The sequence below is a fragment of the Sciurus carolinensis genome, chromosome 10, assembly GCF_902686445.1.
Source record: "Sciurus carolinensis chromosome 10, mSciCar1.2, whole genome shotgun sequence".
Taxonomy (NCBI): Eukaryota; Metazoa; Chordata; class Mammalia; order Rodentia; family Sciuridae; genus Sciurus; species Sciurus carolinensis.
This window is the reverse complement of record NC_062222.1, coordinates 120381130-120399713: the sequence shown is the minus strand read 5'-3', so window position 1 is coordinate 120399713 and position 18584 is coordinate 120381130. Positions and strand designations below refer to the sequence as shown.

The 18584-nt window shown below is 47.0% G+C and overlaps 1 protein-coding gene across 2 annotated transcripts; it reads right to left on the bottom strand.

Moving 5' to 3' along the window:
- Positions 1–5260: 5260 nt before the first annotated feature.
- Cckar (cholecystokinin A receptor) lies at positions 5261–16104 on the bottom strand. Of its 2 annotated transcripts, XR_007110525.1 has the most exons (6): positions 15824–16104; positions 14901–15152; positions 11718–11979; positions 9545–9672; positions 6277–8522; positions 5261–5591 (listed from the first exon to the last, which is right to left on the bottom strand). XR_007110525.1 is itself a non-coding variant. In XM_047566749.1 (5 exons), exons 1-5 carry the CDS (start codon positions 15933–15935, stop codon positions 7987–7989), a joined length of 1290 nt encoding a protein of 429 aa, XP_047422705.1. In that variant the 5' UTR covers positions 15936–16104; the 3' UTR covers positions 5261–7986. The 2 variants fall into 2 exon arrangements, 1 of the variants encoding a protein (XP_047422705.1); XM_047566749.1 differs by having other exon boundaries at positions 5261–8522.
- Between the last annotated feature and the right edge of the window lie 2480 nt (positions 16105–18584).

The window sequence follows — 18584 nt, the reverse complement described above, 5'->3', positions numbered from 1 at the left end:
AGGCCTCCTTCCCCATGGCCCCTGCACTGCAGAGGGCCCCCGGACAGGGCTGCCAGACGTCGCACGGGATGCGCGTATACTGTGAATCTGAACTTCCAAATTGAAGTGGCATTTTGTGTTTGATCTGGCAACCCCACCCCTGGAAGGATCAAGAAAACACCTGCTGCCTTAGGTCTCGGATCCCTTGGAGAATTTCTCAGCTGGGGCTGAAACCCCCTTAGCTGTTTGCCTCTTGCTGTCCCTCTTGTTGATTTGCCCCTACTGGCTGTTTTCTGGCTTGCAGCTGTGCTCTGTCCTTGAGGGGTGTTACTGAAATTAGGGACCAGGCGGGAAAGCCAGAGGCAGTGAGGGAGGAGGAGCTGGGAAGAGGTGTGAGGTCTTAGCCCCGCGCTCAGGGGCATCTGAGGTTCTTCTGACCAGCTGGGGCTGGTTCTGGGCCTTGGTAAGAGAGTGGCTCCAGGGGTCTGTGCCCTGCAGGAGGGGTGGTGGCAGTGTTTTAATTTGCTAGGGCTGCCATAACAAATAGCCCAGCCTGGGTGGCTTAAGCAACAGAAATTTATTCCCGACCCCCATAGTCTGGAGGTGACAATGCGAGGTTGAGGGGTCTACGGTTGACTTTGGGAAGGGCGCTGCCCTGGCTGCCTCTTCACACGTGGTCTGTGAGTCCTCTTCTTCTTTTTAATTGATTTTTTCCCCCCAGTGTTGGGGATCAAAACCAGGACCTCCCATTTGCCAGGTAAGCACTTTAACTGAGCCCCAGCCTCGCTGTCCTATTCCTCTTTTAAGAACACCAGTCAAATTGTGTTAGGGCCACCCAAATGGCCTCATTTTTACTTGGTCATTTCTTTAAATGTTCTATGTCCAAATATAGCCACATTTGTTTTTAGGGGTAAAACTTCCACAAATGAATTTTAGGGAGACGCATTCCAGCCCATGGCAGGAGGCCTGCGGGACATACTGTTTGTGAGCCTTCCACAGCTACATGCTGTGGCCGGCAGGGAAGGGGATCCATGTATTCCTCACCACTGAGGAGACCCTGGGACTCCTTCCTTTTGTGCAGACGGGTGAATTGTATGAACTCCCCACTGAGGTCCGGGCTATCCAAGGTGCCTGGGGACAGGCTTGCTGGTTGCTACTGATCCTCTGAGCTGATACCATGCAAGTTCCAAGGGGTGAGACTTTCTGGAAATTTCCATCAGGCAGGAATGGGGAGTCAAAATGGCAGGTGGTAGAATAGACCTCAGATCTGAGGTAGTTAACCCTTCCACTGGAGGTTTGGGAACTAAGAATTTGTGGTCCTGTAATCTGGGGGTAGAGCTCATGCTGGGGTCTTTATTTGTCAGACAGGAAGATTGGAAAACTCCAGTCACCCTGCTGGCTGGAGAAGGCCTGCGATGATTGCAGGACAAGCCAGCCCAGGGAAGGTGGGCTTCTGCATGCAGCAGGGAGTTCTGGCGGCTGCTGGGGACAACAATGCCCAGGCGCCCAGCCAGCATCTCTGGCCCAATACATCTCTGGCAGGAAACCATGCAGAGAGTCTTGTAGCAAAGCCAGGAAGGCCCGGATGATGTATGATGGTTTGTAATTGAGAGTATAATGGAAGGTGGTCTGCTCCATCTAAGAGCCAAGTGCTCGGCATGTCCAGAAATTTAGGTCTTGTGAGATTGAGTTGAATTGAAGTCCCTGGCTAGTCCCAACAAAAGCTGATACTGCAGACCTTAGCATCGCAGAGTTTTGGTGTCTAAGTGGATCCAAATTACTGGTTTTCAAACCATGTTCTGTGGATCCCAGGAGGTCCCACTGGGATGTCAAGGAAGGGTCTCAAAGCCCCCATTCCTTCAACTAGAGCAACTATACTATGCTTCCTTTCCCATTTTGGATTCCATAGAGTTGTTTGGGGGTGAGGGTAGGAAATGGTTTTCTGTGTTAAAATTTATAAGCCCCTGATCTAGCCTGAATATTTTATAGATGAAGGATCTGTTCATAAAACATATTTGGAACACCTTCATTTTCAGTGCTCTATACTAAATTTGGGGATTGCTCAGTACTGAAGCACAAAGCAACCAATACTGACCATAAACCCAGGAGCCCCAAGTGGACCGTTCCTTACATTTAACTAGTGAGAACAGGGTGTGCCCATGTTGGTTTATATTGGTTTATAAGAGTCAGTTGTTTAATTTTCAAGATACTCAAAATACATCCTTTCCTAATTGCTACACTTATCTCTTGTTTATGTGCCTGGTGATTTATGCTGCTTCTGTTTGTGTGGTAGAACTCACACAATAGTGTGCTCCCGTCCATCTCTTCCCAGCTCCCTGTTGGGATGATGTTATACTGATAACTCGAAACTGGCCATGGTGGAAATATTTACACCAGAGAATTCAGCAAACTTGCCATAAGTTAGGGCTTTCTTTCTTTTTAAAATCAGGGAGCCTATTGTTAGCCATCATGTTAGACCTGGAACACAAAGCAACCCTTAAAACCATCACCTGCAAAAGGGAAGGATATGATCATTTCCCCACAGATCCATCATGATTCATTCCTTGAAACTGGATTTTTCTTCCCTTGAACATAATACCATCAATGTCCCTGTGTAGAGGGGTTTCATTAGCAAGCAGTAAGGAGTGGGGTAGAGGGATGAACCAGTGTTAGACACCACAAGTATACACAGGCATGCTTGAGAGCTCCGAGGAGAGGGACAGCCTTCCTGATAGAGGGACTCGGAGGCTTTATGGGGAAGGGAACAGGTGATCTGAACCATGGAGCATGGCAAGTTTTTATGAGAAAGTGCTCAAGATAAGGGGGAATATTCCAAACTGAGGAAGACATGAGTACAAGGAAGGGTGTGGGGAACAGCAAATCCTTCCATTCTGACTGATTTGGAAGGAAGGTTGGAAAGGAAGCATGACCTTGGGTTGAGGGGGACTTGATGAAAAGGTGACAGGTGAAGAGGAAACCAGGCCCCTTCACACTGCAGGCTGGTGGAGAAGTTGGCCTGTGCATGTCTCCTTTCCGATGATTCTGAGAAAACAGATCTGTCTTAATAATGCCGATCACTTGCCAAAGCCGTGGAAGCTCATTTACTGAGCCTATCTCTTGGCTTTCCTGTGAGGTGCAAAGCATATTATCTTCCTCCTAAAAATAAACACAGAGAAAGAAGCATCCAGGACACAAGTGCAGAAACCCAGCTTTCGGATCATCCATGGGCCGGGGGCAGGGCTGGAGTGAGGGCCAAATGTCCACAGGGGAGGCAGGAGAAGGGCAGGACAGGGACTTCCTTCCCTGAGATGGTGACAACACAAGGACCAGGGACTGGAAATCATCACAGGACACTGAAGAGCCAGCTGCTGATCACTTAGAAGAATGAAAGGCCCCTAATCCCAGCAGCAGCCTGACTCACTGGCTGTCTGACCTTGGACCTGTTACCACCCACACTGAGCCTCGGTTTTGTCACCTGTGAGGTGTGGAAAATGACGCCTCATGTGTGTTGTTGGCAGAATTAAATAAGAATGCACAGGTGATGTTCTTTCATTACTGTCACCTGCTGTCACCTTTGTCACAGGGACTTGCCCAATGCCTATATGGATGGACGAGAGCTCAGTAGACATTGGTGCCCCTGTCCTTCCGAGGCCAAATTTATTGGGGAGTGGATTCTTGTGTCTGTATTTCGATCAAGATGGGCTGTGCTCAGGGATCAGCCTCCCACCAGCTGCTGTGGGAAGCTGTGACCTAGAAGGGCTGAGAAGCTGGTGACTCCTTGCTGGGACTTGTCCCCTCTCCCTGACAGCCTTCCTCAGAGGCTTGTGTGTGTGGGTGTCAAGAACCTTCTCCAATCGCTAAGCCAATGTAAAGCCAGTGAGATGAAAAGGGACGGATGGGAAATAACGAAGGACAGCAAATTCTGCTCCACCAAGTCACACGGCATCAGCCGTGAAGCCACAAGCCCTCCTCCCTCATTATGCACAAGAGGAGACGGGTCCCCTGGCAGTAGATGTGACTTGCCTGGTACCACACAGCTGGTTAGTGACAGTCACTGAGATTGGGACACAGATTCTGGACTGCACCTCTTTACCTACAAAAGTGGTTTTTAGGGTCCTCAAATTGGCAAGCAAGATGCACTGGACGGGGGCTGGGGCTGGGGCTCAGTGGAGAGCACTTGCCTAGCATGTGTGAGGCTCTGGGTTCGTTTCTCAGCACCACATACAATCAATAAATAAAGGTATTGTGTTCATCTACAACAAAAAATATTTTTTAAAAAAGATGTGCTGGATGTGACGTACTGTGTGGATGGGTGGAGGGAGAACACGGCTTCCTGCTCAGCTTCACCCCGATCAAGCTGCACTGCCGCTGCCCAGGAAGCCCTGGCTGGGAAGCTGTGCCCTGCCCAACTGGCCCCAGAAGGGCCTGCACTGAGGAGCAAGCTATTCCGTTTCATTCGCTCATTCACTCATCCGTCTATGCCCTCCAACGTTTCCTGAGTATCTGTAAAGTGCCGTGCACCATGCCGAGTGCTGGGAAATTGTCGCCTGTCCAGTGCTCTTCCTGGGTGAGAAGCGGGAGCTGCAGCTGCACCCAGGCTGTGCCCCAGGAGCTGGTGGGTGGGGTGTGGCACGCTGGGCCGGCCCTGGTCTGCAGGAGCAGGCCTAGGAAACACAGTGGAACACTGTGGAAGCTATGTTCCACTGACGGCGGGCAGGGAGTCAGGGAGGGCAGGAACTTCCAGTCCAAGAGGGAGGGAAGCTCCACATCTGGAGCTGAGAGCCAGCCACAGGGAAGCAGTGGACACGACATGAGTGGGGGTGGCCCAGACTCCCAAAGAGGCCCTGCCGGGGTGCAAGTGGATGGGAGGAACAGCCAGCTGAGCCTGTGGGCCTTGACAACCCCAATCAGCCCCAGAGAGTGAGCTGGCGGAATTTGTTTTTTTTTAAACTCAGTCAGAGGGACCGAGATGAGGAGTACCAGTGCTAAGGACCAGCCTTGGTTGCACCATCAACAGCAATGACACCCTCCCTGTAGTAACATCATGGGTCACGTTCACCTTCTCCCTGAACACACCACCGAGGAGAGGGAGGGCATGGCCAAGGCCATAGGAAGAGGGAGGGAGAGGTCACAGTCAAGGTCTCACATCAGGACCTTGGGTGGGGATGCATATGGGCTGGGAAAAGTGGTAGAAATTCTGCTCCTCCCACTCCCACAAATGAGTCTCCCCACAGCTGCGGGCAGAAAGAGAGGCCACCAAAAACACAGGAAGAGCCACAGTCACTACATTTATTGAACACTTACTGTATGCAGTTCACTGGGCAAAACACAAGTGGGAAATACAAGGGGGCTCAACTCATCATTCGTTTCATGAAGATCACATTTCACTTGAAAGGAGGGGACACTGTTAAGCATATAGGGACATGGCAACCAAGCACTGGGCATCCAGGCACTGCTCTTTCATCCCCACAAGTTCGTTAGGAGAGGTTACCACGGTGACTGGAGCCCAAGAAGTCACGAGACTCACAATTTAATTAAAGAGCAGAGATACAACGCTCCATTCCAGGGCTCTAGCTTATCACTCTGGCGATGAAGGAAAGTACCCGAAGACACTGGAAAAATACCAGAAAATTGATGTAGTTGCTTTCTTAACTCTATCGGCCACTTCAGTTCAAAGTCAAATTAGTAATCTACTTTAGCATGGAGCAGAGGCAGTAAGCAAAGTATGACAAGAACATTATGTTAAAATTTTTTTAAATCAGTACAACAGAGCTTTCCAAAGATCAGACACAGATTTTGAAAGTTAATAGCTTTTTTTCTTCTTTTTACAAAAAAACTTCCATTAAGCGAAAGACCTACCAATAAATTAACAGAGGGAGTTAATTGCTCTTTATGTTGGGAAACTTGCTTATATTTTATATGCTTTTTACAAGTATTTCAGGGTAGCATTGCCATATAAAATACAAGATGTATTTTGGTGCATGAAACATAATCATACTAGAAACTATTCATTGCTTATCTGATTAGAATTTAGCTGTGCATCTGTATTTTTATTAGCTAAATCTGGGAACTTTATTTTTAGGGTAAAATATCTTTGGACCATCTAAAGGTTTCCAATAGTGGGGGATTACTAATTTATCTTCATTTATATGCTAATACCGCCAGAGGAGAAGACTTTTTCTGGCAGAAAAATTGTAGCTAGTGTAAGACCTACTCAAATATTGAAGATAATTTTATTTCTTATACCATTTATCATTAAAATCTTAGCAGTACACATTTTAGTTGGTTAACTTTTACCTTGAAATTTTGAAGACTGTAGTCACAGGAAAGAATGGTCTAGCTTGAAAACCCCATGTAAGAGATGGTCACACTGAATCATTTCTTCTCAGCTCAGGACCATGACCCACTACAAAGCCAAAGTAAGGCTCACATCTTGCCAAACACTACAGCATTCTTTACCCCATCACCTCTTATCACCTTCTGTCTTCCACACTTTTTTCTGACAATTGAAATCCCTGGCCCTGGTATACCACACAGAGCATCAGGCTTGGATCAATGGTCAGTTATGGCCTCTGAAAGAAAAAGAAAAAGGAACACTCTCTTCTCAGATACTTGGAGGCATGAAGCTGGGAACTTCCTTTTTAAAAAAAAAAATTGTGTACTTGTTTATTTCCCACGCTAGTTTGCAAGCATGTGTCTGTCAAAGATGTCCATGTTAACTCTATCTACACAAACAGGACAAGGTCACTCTTAAAGGATAAAACAAGCAGCAAGCAGACAAGACTGGTATGTACTAGAAATGCACTTCTTGGTATCTGAATGTGTAATGCTCATCTTGTTTTAAACTGAGATTTCTCAGAGGAGAAAGGTCTCAACATTAATTTTGCCAAGAACAAGTTCACATGAACTGGTATGTCTATGAAAGAAGGTAAAAGAATAATACTAGCTGAATTCCAACATCCATTATCAATTCTATTTTTAAACACACCAGAGTTTCCTTACATGTAAAGAACATAACTATACATCCAGTGTATACATACACATAAAATTAATTATTAAGGTTGTATTTAAAAGCATAGACAGTGTTGGCATTCAAAAGCTATTTGCTAACTAAATCCAATGACGCCAATTCTGCTTTGGGGCTTGACTATCGATGTTTTTCCCTTGCCAGATTCACCTAACTTACAATTCTCCTTTGTACCAGGAAAGTCTTTCTGGAAGAGGAAGTGTAGATGAATATGAAAAAATAAGTGGAGGCAGAGGTCATGATGTTAAATCACCACATCAAGAAGTTAAGCAATCTATATCATTAAAGTAGAAGAAACATTCTCTGCACCTTCTGCTATTAACATGCTCATGATAAGATAACGTTCCATCTGGTTATTTCCTTCTACTCTCTTCTCTTTGTAGAAACATGAGCTCTAAATTCTGCATTTCAGACAACATTCTTTTTGCACTTCTGATGACAACATAAGCTTATGCCTCTGTCCTAACCTCAAGATGAAAAAAAAAAAATCATGTTGTTCTCTTCCTACAAAAATGGTCAGAGGAGGTCTGCTTCCCTCCCTTTGGTGGTGGTCACTGTATGGATGTGAAAGCCCAGGGTACTACGGGGGTGGGGGACAGGCAGCCTCCACCACTCTTCAGTAGCAGATGAAGCAGAGAATGGAAGTATTACTGTTGGAAGCAGGAGCCCACCTTGGGTGTTCCAGAACTTTCCGAATCTCCATTTTGAACATGTGCTTGGTAATTACATTTGCAGCCCGAGTCCCGTGGGACTGCCCCTGGCTTGCTGAGGTCTTCTGATGGTGACTGTTATTGAGACTGTCTTGCCTTGAACTACCTGGAAACCAAGTCGGGGCTCCACCCTGGCAGTGCTTCTCCTTCTGGAACCGGGGAAGGATGGAAAGCAGACAAGGAGGCCTCCCATGGGAAACGGGGTCTTGCTTCTCCGCAGCCCCTGCTCCTCCTCCTCCCGGGCCTCCTGCACAGCGGAGGGCGGGCCGCTCACAGGGGCGCAGCAGAGGCGCTCATGTGGCTGTAGGAGTAGCGGGACAGAGACGCCCCGGTGGTCCTGCCTTCCTCCTCCTCGCCCGCCTCTCCTCTCGCCCCCGGGGGCCCCGGGCTGGGGCAGCAGGGAAAGGTGGCCATGAAGCCGAGGCGGAACCGTCTGTTCATGAAGCAGTAGATGATGGGGTTCACACAGGAGGAGGTGTAGGAGAGCAGGAGGATGAAGGAGATGGGAGTCCCTGAGAGGTGGCGCTCGGCAGAGGGGGTGTCATAGGCGCGCCAGGCGTTGGCGCTGAAGATGGGCATCCAGCACAGGAAGAAGAGGACCACGATGACCATGAGCATGCGGATGACCCGCTTCTTGGCCATCAGGTTGGCGGCCGAGCTGCTGCTCCTGGCGCGGTTGAGCCGGCTGATGCCGCCGCGCGGGGACAGCTGCTGGAGCTCCAGCTTCCTCGGAGCCCGTGACTTCTGCAGGTAGCAGCCGTCGCTGTCCTCAAATCGGCTGCCGCTGCCTGAACTCGGCTTCCTCTCTGGGTGGGCAAGGGACATGGCTTATTGCTGGGAAGGGTCATGCCAGACAGAGGGCGTGGATCCTCAGCCTCCCTCCCTCCGCAGGCCAAGCCAAACCTGGACCGGAGAGTTAGGCTGGCAACCTTGGCCTCCGCTGACGTGGGGTAAGAACTGATCTGGACTAGATCTCTCCTTACAATGAAAAACCACTACGACTAGTTAAACTATATATAATTTTAATAATAAACCTATATATAATGTCAATAATATATGTGTGACACAATATATAATAATACCTGGCCCCAAATATTATAAGGATAGAAATTATTAGCTAATGAATATTCATTCACACTATTTTCCTGTCTTTCCTTGTCCCCCAGGGGAAAGTGCCTGCTTGCTTGCTAAGTTTCCAGAGAGCTTTTATTTTGAGGAATCCAGATAATGAAAAAAAGCTAAGGAAAACCACAGAAGTTGAACAAACTAAGTTATCTTCATAATAAGAAGCCAAGTAAGGAAGTAGAGTGAAGAAGAAAAAAGTTATGCCAACACAGGTGTTGGGACAATCTTAGTGGCTAGTGGGTTGTATGAATGGGGAAGGGGTCAGGCTTTGTGGTCACTGCAGAGTAAGCATGAGAGGGAGGAGAGGGGATGGGGCTTGTGGGGGTCAGTCAGATCTCTTCTAAGGCCTTTGGAGAGGTGCAAAAGCAAATCAGCATTGTAATCAGCTTGGACAGTTGCAGGGTGTCCACTTGAATACAGGATGACCGACGTCATGAGACGTGTGGCCCTCTGCTTATAATCTGTTCCATGTGTATTATCTCCTTTTATTCCACTCGGTACCCTTTTGAAAGGAATTATTTCCCCATCTGATAGGTGAAGAAATTGAGGCTAGGACCCATGACAGGTCCTAGGACACAGAGTTTCATAAGAATGTTTTCAAAGGCTCCGGTATACTCTAGAAACACTCTGGGGTGTCTATTCGAGTTTAGACAACAAGCTTTCATGCTCTTTTGACAGAAAGATACAGTTTAAAGATAGTTACCTTTAGCAGATTTCTTCTGGCTAGCATCAAATTTTATTCCTTGGTAGAGTTCCAAAGAGATTAATCCATATGCCACCATCATCACAATTCCAGGTATGAGAAAGAGGATGAGCAGCAGGAACGTGTGCCTAATCAAATCGAAAGAAATCCAATTACCAGCAACTCCGGACCTTCAGACTCTAATGGGAAGGGATGATGGGGGGCACCTTTATTTGAACCGGTCTGAGCAGACACATTAATTACTGTTATTGAATACTCTTGAAAATTCCACATCTGGAGGTTCCGTCATTGAAGTTGTTTTCTTCTTTTCTTTTTTTTTTTTTGGATGGAGGCTCTTATGAAGGACTAGTCAAATTGAAAAAGTTTGGCATGATTCTGTGCCTGAAACAAGTTTACTTGTTAAAAAATAATGAAAATCTGGACTTGGTGATATATATGTGTGATCCCGGATACTCAGGCGGCTGGGACAGGAGGATTGAGGAGCTTGAGGACGGCCTAATGACCTAGGGAGACCCCGTCTTAAAAAAAATTACAACAAGGAGGGGGGATGGGAATAGGAAAGACGGTAGAATGAATCAGACACGACCTTCCTATGTTCATATATGAATACACGACCAGTGAAACTCCACATCATGCACAACCACGAAAATGGGAAGTTATTCCACGCATGCATATGTCAACGTACATCCTACTGTCATGCATATCTAAAAAGAATAAATTGAAAACATACCAATAGTTTAAAAACAATGAGAGTATGTGAATTGTATGTCAAAGCTATTACCCAAAATTAATCATCATAATAATAGAGATTACCTTCTTTGAGGATTTGCAATATGTGCACACACTGAGTTAAGCATTTTACATGTAATAGTATGTTTGACTCCCATAATAACCTTTGAAGTAGATGCTATTATCCTAATTCCTATTTCAAAGATGAGGAAGCTAGTGACAGAGATGAAATTTGAACTCAAGCAATACGATTCTAGAGTCGCTGCTCCTAAGCATTACAATACATAATTTGCCAATTTTATAACAAGAGAATAATCAAATGCCTAGATAGGAATGATAGAAAAATCTCCTTTTCGTTTTACAAATAAGGCATCCTGTCTCTTCTGATGCACGAGCGACGCACAGATTTCCCCAGGCGTCTGTTCTCCACGGTGGCAGGCTTGGCATAGGGCTGGCTGGGTAGAACTCGGCGCTCTCTAAACACATTTAGCTCCTGGGGCACGGCAGCTCCTCCTTTATCAGCCCAGCCCCTATATCACTTCTGCGGCCTGTCATGTGTAAGGTCACACAATTAGGCCATCAAATTGTCAGAGGCTGACGGCCGCTGGGCCATTTCTCAAGGCAATTGGACAAGTTTTGATAAGATTCCTTTTCAGGTCTTGGAAACATCCCTCTCCTTTGTGACTTCCCGCTTCTAAAACCTCCTTGGAATTAGTAGACGTAATGCCCTGTGTTTGTGTCACCTCTTTATAAAGACATTTTTATACTCATGTTCTTACTGGAATCTTAGAACCACCCAACATGAATTTAAAAAATATTTATTGTGTTAACCCCTTGCAGAGATGAAGAACCTAAAGCTTAGAGTGTTGTGTGAACTTGCCTAGAGTTTCCCAGCTAGTAAGCCAAGGAATCTCACCTTTCTCTGGTTAAGTGTTCTAGGCAAGCATCACGAGGCAGCTCTAAGAATAGCTGCACAGGATCTGGAAGTCACTCACTGCTCTATCTTCAGTTCTTTAGAAAACTGTAGCTTTCCAAGTCACCTAGCTTAAATCTCCACTAGACCTTCTGGAAGTATACTGCAGAATAGTTAAGCACAGAGACTCCCCCCCCCATGAGAGTGTGGTTTATGAGTTTGGGCAACTTGACCTTTCCAGGCCTCAGTTTCCTCATCTGTAAAATGGGAACAATAAGATCACCTACTCTATAGAGTTTCAATAGTATGAATTGAAGCAATCTATGTATGGCATTTAAAAAGAGCACCCCAGCTAAGTGTTTGTTCTCACTGTTATTCTAGAATAAGGTTAGAATGCCTCAGTAGAGGTTAGAGACTCAAAAAATCTCCAAGACCTTCATCTCCCAAGAGTTCTGGCCAAGGCATTCCAGTTTTTCGTGCTGCAGATGTATCAAGTTCTATTAAAAAAAAATAAACACAATGCCTCCTTACCAGGACTGCTGCATAACATCACTTGGCAGTAGGAAGCGGCACATATTTGCAGTCTGGTTGTTATTTTTGGTAAAAGGCACCAAGTTGCTATAAATGGGGTACGGAGTCATGATGGTAAAGGAGAGGCACCAGGTAGCAGCAATCACCTTCAGAGCGTGGGATTTCGTCTGCCAGACGCGGGACTGTAAGGGCCTACAAATTGCCCCATATCGCTCCAGAGATATGGCCACCAGATTAAAGGTGGAAACACTCACAGAGGTGCCTGCGAAGGAGGAAAGAAACTGATTATGTTGGCACTGAAATTCAAAGTTTATTTGCACTTTAGCTAAAGCATAAAGCATATCTGATCTGCACAGGTCTAATCTCAAGGGAGAATGCTCCAGGGGTAAAGAAATACTGTGCATGCATATTTCAAAAAGATCATCTATTCCCCGCTTTGTTCCAAAAGGATTTAAGGCAGTTAACAAAATGTATTTGCAAACACATCTCCCTGCCAATGTTCACATAAGTTCACTGAGCTTTGATTGCAATTGAACTCTGCCTGGGCGGAAGGTGCTCATTAATTAATAACAGGGGATAAAAATATGGCACCCCCACACAGAAGCCTACAGAAAAGCTCCAATTTTACACATGATCTGCTTGGTTCAACTGACCTTAAAAACTCAGGACTCTCGGCTCTGACCTGCAAGGTCACTGGGGTCTGAGCTAGAAGCATTAATTTTCTGAAGGCTTCTCGTACATGTTGGTTTGAAGAGTGAAACATCCTACATTTTAAAATGTAGTTTTTTGAAAAAAATATGTAGTAAAAAAACACAAGAGAAATGTTCTATAATTAAAGACTCACCAGATGGGAAGACTAGGGTTTTCCTTTTCCATCTTTCTGCTTTTCTGTATTTTATTAAGTACGTGTCACCATTACAGTGGGAAAGACATTAAATACGCCTTACTTAAAAATATGTATGTGGGCATAGTCAAAAAACTTAATTTCCCCTAATTTTCATATCATGTATATATGTTTATTATAATGTCTTAAAATTGCCTTAGAATCCTCCAGTTATTCAGTTGACAGTTGAATTCTGTCAACTCTTATTATGATTCATTTTTTTCTTTTTGGTGCTAGGGATCCATCTCAGGGTCTTACAGATGCTAAGCAAGTGCTTGCTGAGCTACACCTTCAGCCCCACTATGATTTCTTAAATTTCAGAATTAATAAATAATTTGGAACAGAGGTTCTTAACCTAGAATCTTTTGAGTCTCACCATGTGTATGAATATAAATTAATTCTCTGTAGCTATGTGCAAAAATGTCCTTTTTCTAGGGAACCTAGCCCAGCTGTCCTTAGGGTCTTAAAGAAGTTTATCAACCCCCAAACCACTGACTGAAAGCTTTTGTTCTGGGGTAGCTTTTGTTCCTGGATGTCCCGCTGAAGAATGATATTAGAATGCACAGGAGAGCCCCAAACTCTATCCAGCTTGTCTAATGGGTCCAATGTAACTATAAAACCCACTCTTTTCTTTTTTTTTTTTTTGCTACAAATTAGTAATTTAATGAGTGTTATTGTTTCTATTGAGGAGACTACGCAATTGAGAGAAGAGTTTAAATTGCTGAAATTTAAAAGTCATCATGACATTCCAAATACTTTCAAACTCGTCTTGCTTTCCTACTTCGGTTATTTAATTTTTCTTATTAGAAGTGAAAGTCACATAACACAGAGTTAACCACTGAAGAACGCACAGTGCCCTGGCGCTCACAGGGGTTTGCGACCATGACAGCAAGGACTCCCTTTAAAGTTTCCGTGCACTCTGGGTAAGGTTGTCAAACAGCACGGCCATGAGGTGTGTGTGAACAGGCCATGCAAACCCAAAGGCCCCGAAGCGCCCGTCGCTGCTATTGCTGCATTGCTTAACGGTGGTCCTTGTCATCTCTGAGTCCTCTTCTAGATCCTCATGTTCAGAGGCCTCGGACTCGGACTGACGCATTCTGGGTTGCTTGTCCCTGGCACGCGCGCGGGTCAGTAATTCATCATCGCTTTGTCTGTACTGGATCCCGCTTCCTCGGTTGGGAAAAATAAAAGCTTTTAAAGCTTTCCAGTCATTGAAGACTGCCCTCACCAGCTCAGTGCTGTATATTTTATAAGATTTGGGTCAGAATGAAAAACAATTCCCCTCTCATTTCCCTTTCTCCCAAAGAGTTTGCAGAATAGGCAAGGGACAAGGCAATTTGGCAGACAGAGGGGACCAAGAAACATGTTTTTTTTTTTTTTCAGCTTCAGGAGAACCACAGAAGTTGACAGACTGAGGCTGTGTGCTCCGTGTGGTGGCTGCTAACCTGGGTCAAATCCCTGCTGTGTCACTTACCACCTGTGTGTCCTCAGGCACATTATGGACCTCTCTATGCCTCTGTTCCCTCCTGATGAGAAAGGGAAGGATAACTATATTTACTTCATAGAGTGGTTGGAAGATAAAGTAAGATCATGGAAATAAAACCATTAAAATGATGATTATTATACAAATCACAAGAGCTACAATCTTGTGAGTGCTTTTAATGCATCAAAGCACAGAACTGCATTATCCCAGCCAGTTGGGGTCATTTTAGTGACCAGAGCCCCCAGGAACACATTCCACTCCTCCTTAGGGACAGAGACTCTCTCTCTCTCTGCCTGAGATGGTCCTAGCCCTTTGCGGGGAACAGTCTGGGAAGTGAATCCTGAGAGAAAAAAAAAAAATGAGACCTGCGATGGAATTGGTTTAAAATAACCTTTGTTCCCTAAGAAAACAGGAGGCCCAACAGCAGAGAACCCTTCTCCATGACCCTCGGTGTCCCTCAAAGCCCTGACCCAAGTTCAAGTTGGGAAGAGATCAGGACACAATCAATGGCATCCAGAAAGGCACAGACAGAGCAACCTGAAGACACCTTCGAACTCCTCTCTCTCTGAGTAGAAACGGCCTCCTCTGTTTCCACATCGGCCTCTGACCCACGATGAGGAACCGACTTCTGAGGATGTACCAGGACTGACCTACTGTTTGGCCATTGCCAGTGTCCTTGTGCACAGCCGGGCGCAGCCCCGTGCTCTGCGTTTTGGAACTCCGCAGGGCTCCTCCGCCCTGGCCACCAGGGACTTGGGAGGCTCTGGGCGGAGCGGGGCCTGGGGGAATCTCTAGAAAGTCACCTGCAGCGACTCACCCATGAAGTAGGTGGTGGTCTTGCAGACAGCGCTCCCGAAGATGAAGTCCTTGAGCAGGTTGGGGATGAGGTTGAAGGGCATGCAGAAGAGGCAGAGCATCAGGTCGCTGACGGCCAGGGACAGCAGGAAGATGTTGGTGACGGTCCGCATCCTCTTGTTCCTGATCAGCACCGTGATGACCAGCGTGTTTCCCAGCACGCTGAGCAGGAATATCAAGGAGTATAAGAGAATCTGCACTGCTGGCTGCCACTCTGCAGAGGAACAGGGACGAGCCGGAGGGAGCGAGGTGATGAGAGCAGAATGTTAAAACCACGGCGCGCCAGGCAAACCGCTACTGCCCGCCGACTGTCCCCCCAGGGCTGGGCATCTTCAAACCCAAACATTCCCACACGGACATCGTTTTGCAAAAACAAACTGCAAAAAGCACCGTATGATTCAGTTGCTTCTAAAAGGTCAGATTGTTACAAGAGTCACTCGGGAAAATCCTTTTTCTTAAGGACAATGCTTCTGAATAGTGATGGCTTTCTTTCCTAGACACTGACCATTATTTTGCTTTAATCGCTTCTTCACGCCGGGTTTCCCCCAAGAAAAGGCCACTGCTAAATTGTGACAGTGGTTTTTCTGTGAGGCTTGTAAGTTCAGCCTCTACACTTGTTCTCCTTTCTTGCTACACTCAGCTCTGGCTCACGCTGCTTTGTCCCCTTCCGTCCTGCACGCGGGTCTCCCACTCTCCCATAAGGCACAGTAACAACATTGACTGCCGTCTGCTTTTGGTCTTTTATTCAAACTTTGGCACCTCTGACTTTGTCCAGCATGGTCTCACAATGACTTTATTATATTTTCTTTATCTGTCTTGCCTTTGCTGACTTCTCCCTGAACTCAGTAGTTCTCTGAATTGAAAAAAGTAGCTTCTGGCACCTACCTCTGGAACGGCGGGGCTGATCCGAGCAGAAAAGCGTCCCATTTTCCAGCCCCAGTTCGCAGGGGAGAGCGATGTTGCTCCCATTCAGGAGAAGGCTGTCAGCCACGTCCATCCTCGCCGGCTGCCTCCCACCCAGCGCTGGAGAGCCGGACTCGCTCACTCCCGGCTCATTCCTCTCCTGACAGAGTCTCCCCAGCGCAACCTGCCGCTGAGGGGCAGGGAGGGAGCGATTCCCAGGTGCGGGCTTCTCAGGCCATTCCTACGGGATACTGGAGCTCTGTGCCCCGGTCCCCTGGGCAAGCATCTGACTCCAGTGGTGGAAAGGCAGCTGCTGTGAGCCCAGCCTGCTCCACCTTCCAGGCCCACCCCTCCCGTGCCTGGCCAGTCTGAGGTCCCCAAGCAGCCTGGCTCCAAGTTAACCCTTCCCAGAATGTGGCGCTTCATACACACGCACACGCACACACACATCTGTGTGCACAGATGTGCACGCGTGCACTTCTCTGGCACCTCTCTTCTCTGTGTAGGAACCTGTCACCATCCCAGACACACAATGAAGCCCACGCTGGCTGCGTGAGGCAGGACCAATCAACACAGGAAGGGACACGGAGGGACTGTGTTCCTACCTCCTTATAGAAAAGCAATTAGTGCCTTTTTATCTTTGGAACAATGCCCAGCAGTGTGTGGACACAGTTACTGGTGGTGGTTAAGTTGTAACCAAGCACAGCGCTGTTTCTTGTGGTCTCTTCCCTGGTTAACCAGAAGGAGGGGGACACTTGAATACGCGTTCCTGGATCCTGGCTACCGCAAAAGTGAGAAAGATTTCCATTCATTCATTTTCTCACTAATTTAGCACACATCCACTGAGAGTCCACCATTTGCAAAGTACTTTCTTAGCACATCAGCAAATAATGGGTAAGAGCATCTCAGATGGCGTTAAACACCATGAAGGAAGCTAAGCAGTGAGAGGTGATGGATAGGAAAGAATTCAGGGTGCTAATTTAGGTGGATGTCAGGAAAGTCTCCCTGAGAAAGGGACCATGATCTGAGATATAAGTGACAAGAAGGAAGAGGAAAGCTTGTGAAGATCTGGGGAAAGTCATTTCTAAGGAGAAAGAATAAGACTTTTAGCAGGGATCACAACCAGTGCAAAGGCCCTGTGGTGCGGTGGGAATGAGATTGGCCTGTTTGAAGAACAGATAGAAGTGGGAATAAGTGAGGAACAGATGATGGGAGGGGAGGTTACAGTGGGGACCAGTTTGGGGGTCTGGGTCTTCCAGAAAGCCCTGTAGCATTTGAAAGCCCCTCGCCACCCATCCTACAGAGGGTCTCTTCAGTGTAGATACGTGGGCAGCAGGGAGAGCACTGGGATCTGCTTCTCTGACTTGTGCATGGCCAGGCTGAGATTGATCTATTTCCAGATAGTCCTGGGGCCCCTGCGCCCTGACCACTCTTCCATGACAGAGCTGCATCTTAGGTCCCTGTGGAGACGCTGCCAGAGGAGCTGGCGTTTCCCCACCAGGGCTTAAGCTGCAGGGCTGGGAAGACACAGTGGCACCTCATTCCTTCGAAACCACGAACACCTCCTGTTTGGGCAAAGAGTCTTAAGAACAGAAGAGGAGGAACACTGGTGAAGCGGTGGGTAGTTACTAGGATGAGCTTTGACAGCAGACAGATCGGGATCAGATCTCGGCTGCCCTGGCTACCAGCTGGAAAATACTGGGCATGTTCTTGGCCTCAATTTTTTTAAAATATTTTTTTAGTTGTAGATAAACATAATACCTTTATTTATTCATTTTTTTGTGGTGCTGGGGATTGAACCGAGTGCCTCATGCATGCCAGGCAAGCACGTCTGCCACTGAGCCACAACCCAGCCCAGTGTTTGGCCTCTTCAGGGTCCTTCTCCTCATCTGTGAATTGGAGATCAAAATGGCCTCACAGATATTTGTAAGGAAGATCGACTGAGTGACTCAGGACTGTGTCTGATGCACTTTCAAGTTTTCAATAGATCGTAGGTGGCAGTATTAATAGTCTTTCAATAATAATGGCTATTTTTCTTTTTACCAAGAAGAAACTGAGACCCAAGGTGGCCCCTTGTTTGGCTGGTGAGAACCAGCGGTGGGCATCCCCTTGGGGACCCAGCAGGCCCCATGCTCAGCCGCGTCCTGCAGGGTGGCGCCTTCTTCATTACTCCGACACTGTGTGGCCCATTTGGAGCCAGATGCCTGGTCTCTGCTGCTCCTTCCCATGGCGAGTCTGTTGGCTGACCTCCCCTGCAGCCTGCCCGCTGGGAGCCGACCTGAGCAGCAGTGTCCCGATCCGGGTGCAGACCAGCCCTCAGGTTTGAGTCCTGGCTATGGCTCACGGCTGTTGCTGGTTGCAGGTTGCTTAATCTGCTGGCCACGGAGGGATGCTTCCTACTGAGGCTTCTCAGGCCCATGAGCAGTTGGGGGAATTGCAGGCCCCAAAATCCAGAAGAGCAGAGCTGAACCAACCTGAACTAAAAAGGAGACCAAGTGGGGACAAGTTCCTTCCCTCCATCTTCCTCTTCCCTCCCTTCCTTTTCTGATCTTTCATGTCCATTGGTCGCTAAGAAGTGGGGGCTGGGAGCTCGAGACTGGTTCACAAGTTCTAGTGCACATTCAAACTACATATGTTAGTGGTTAAGGAATGGAGTCTTGCACAGGTTCAAGGACAGTCTCGGCAACTTAGTGAGGCACAAAGCAACTTAGGGAGTCCCTGTCTCAAAAGAAAAAATCAAAAG

Coding starts and splice junctions, on each gene's coding strand:
- Cckar (XM_047566749.1), bottom strand. CDS start 15,935: ATGGACGTGGCTGACAGCCTTCTCCTGAATGGGAGCAACATCGCTCTC. Junction 11,980..14,900: donor GACCACCACCTACTTCATGG/GTGAGTCGCTGC, acceptor CCTCCTTCGCAG/GCACCTCTGTGAGTGTTTCC. Junction 8,523..9,544: donor CCAGAAGAAATCTGCTAAAG/GTAACTATCTTT, acceptor TTGCCCACCCAG/AGAGGAAGCCGAGTTCAGGC.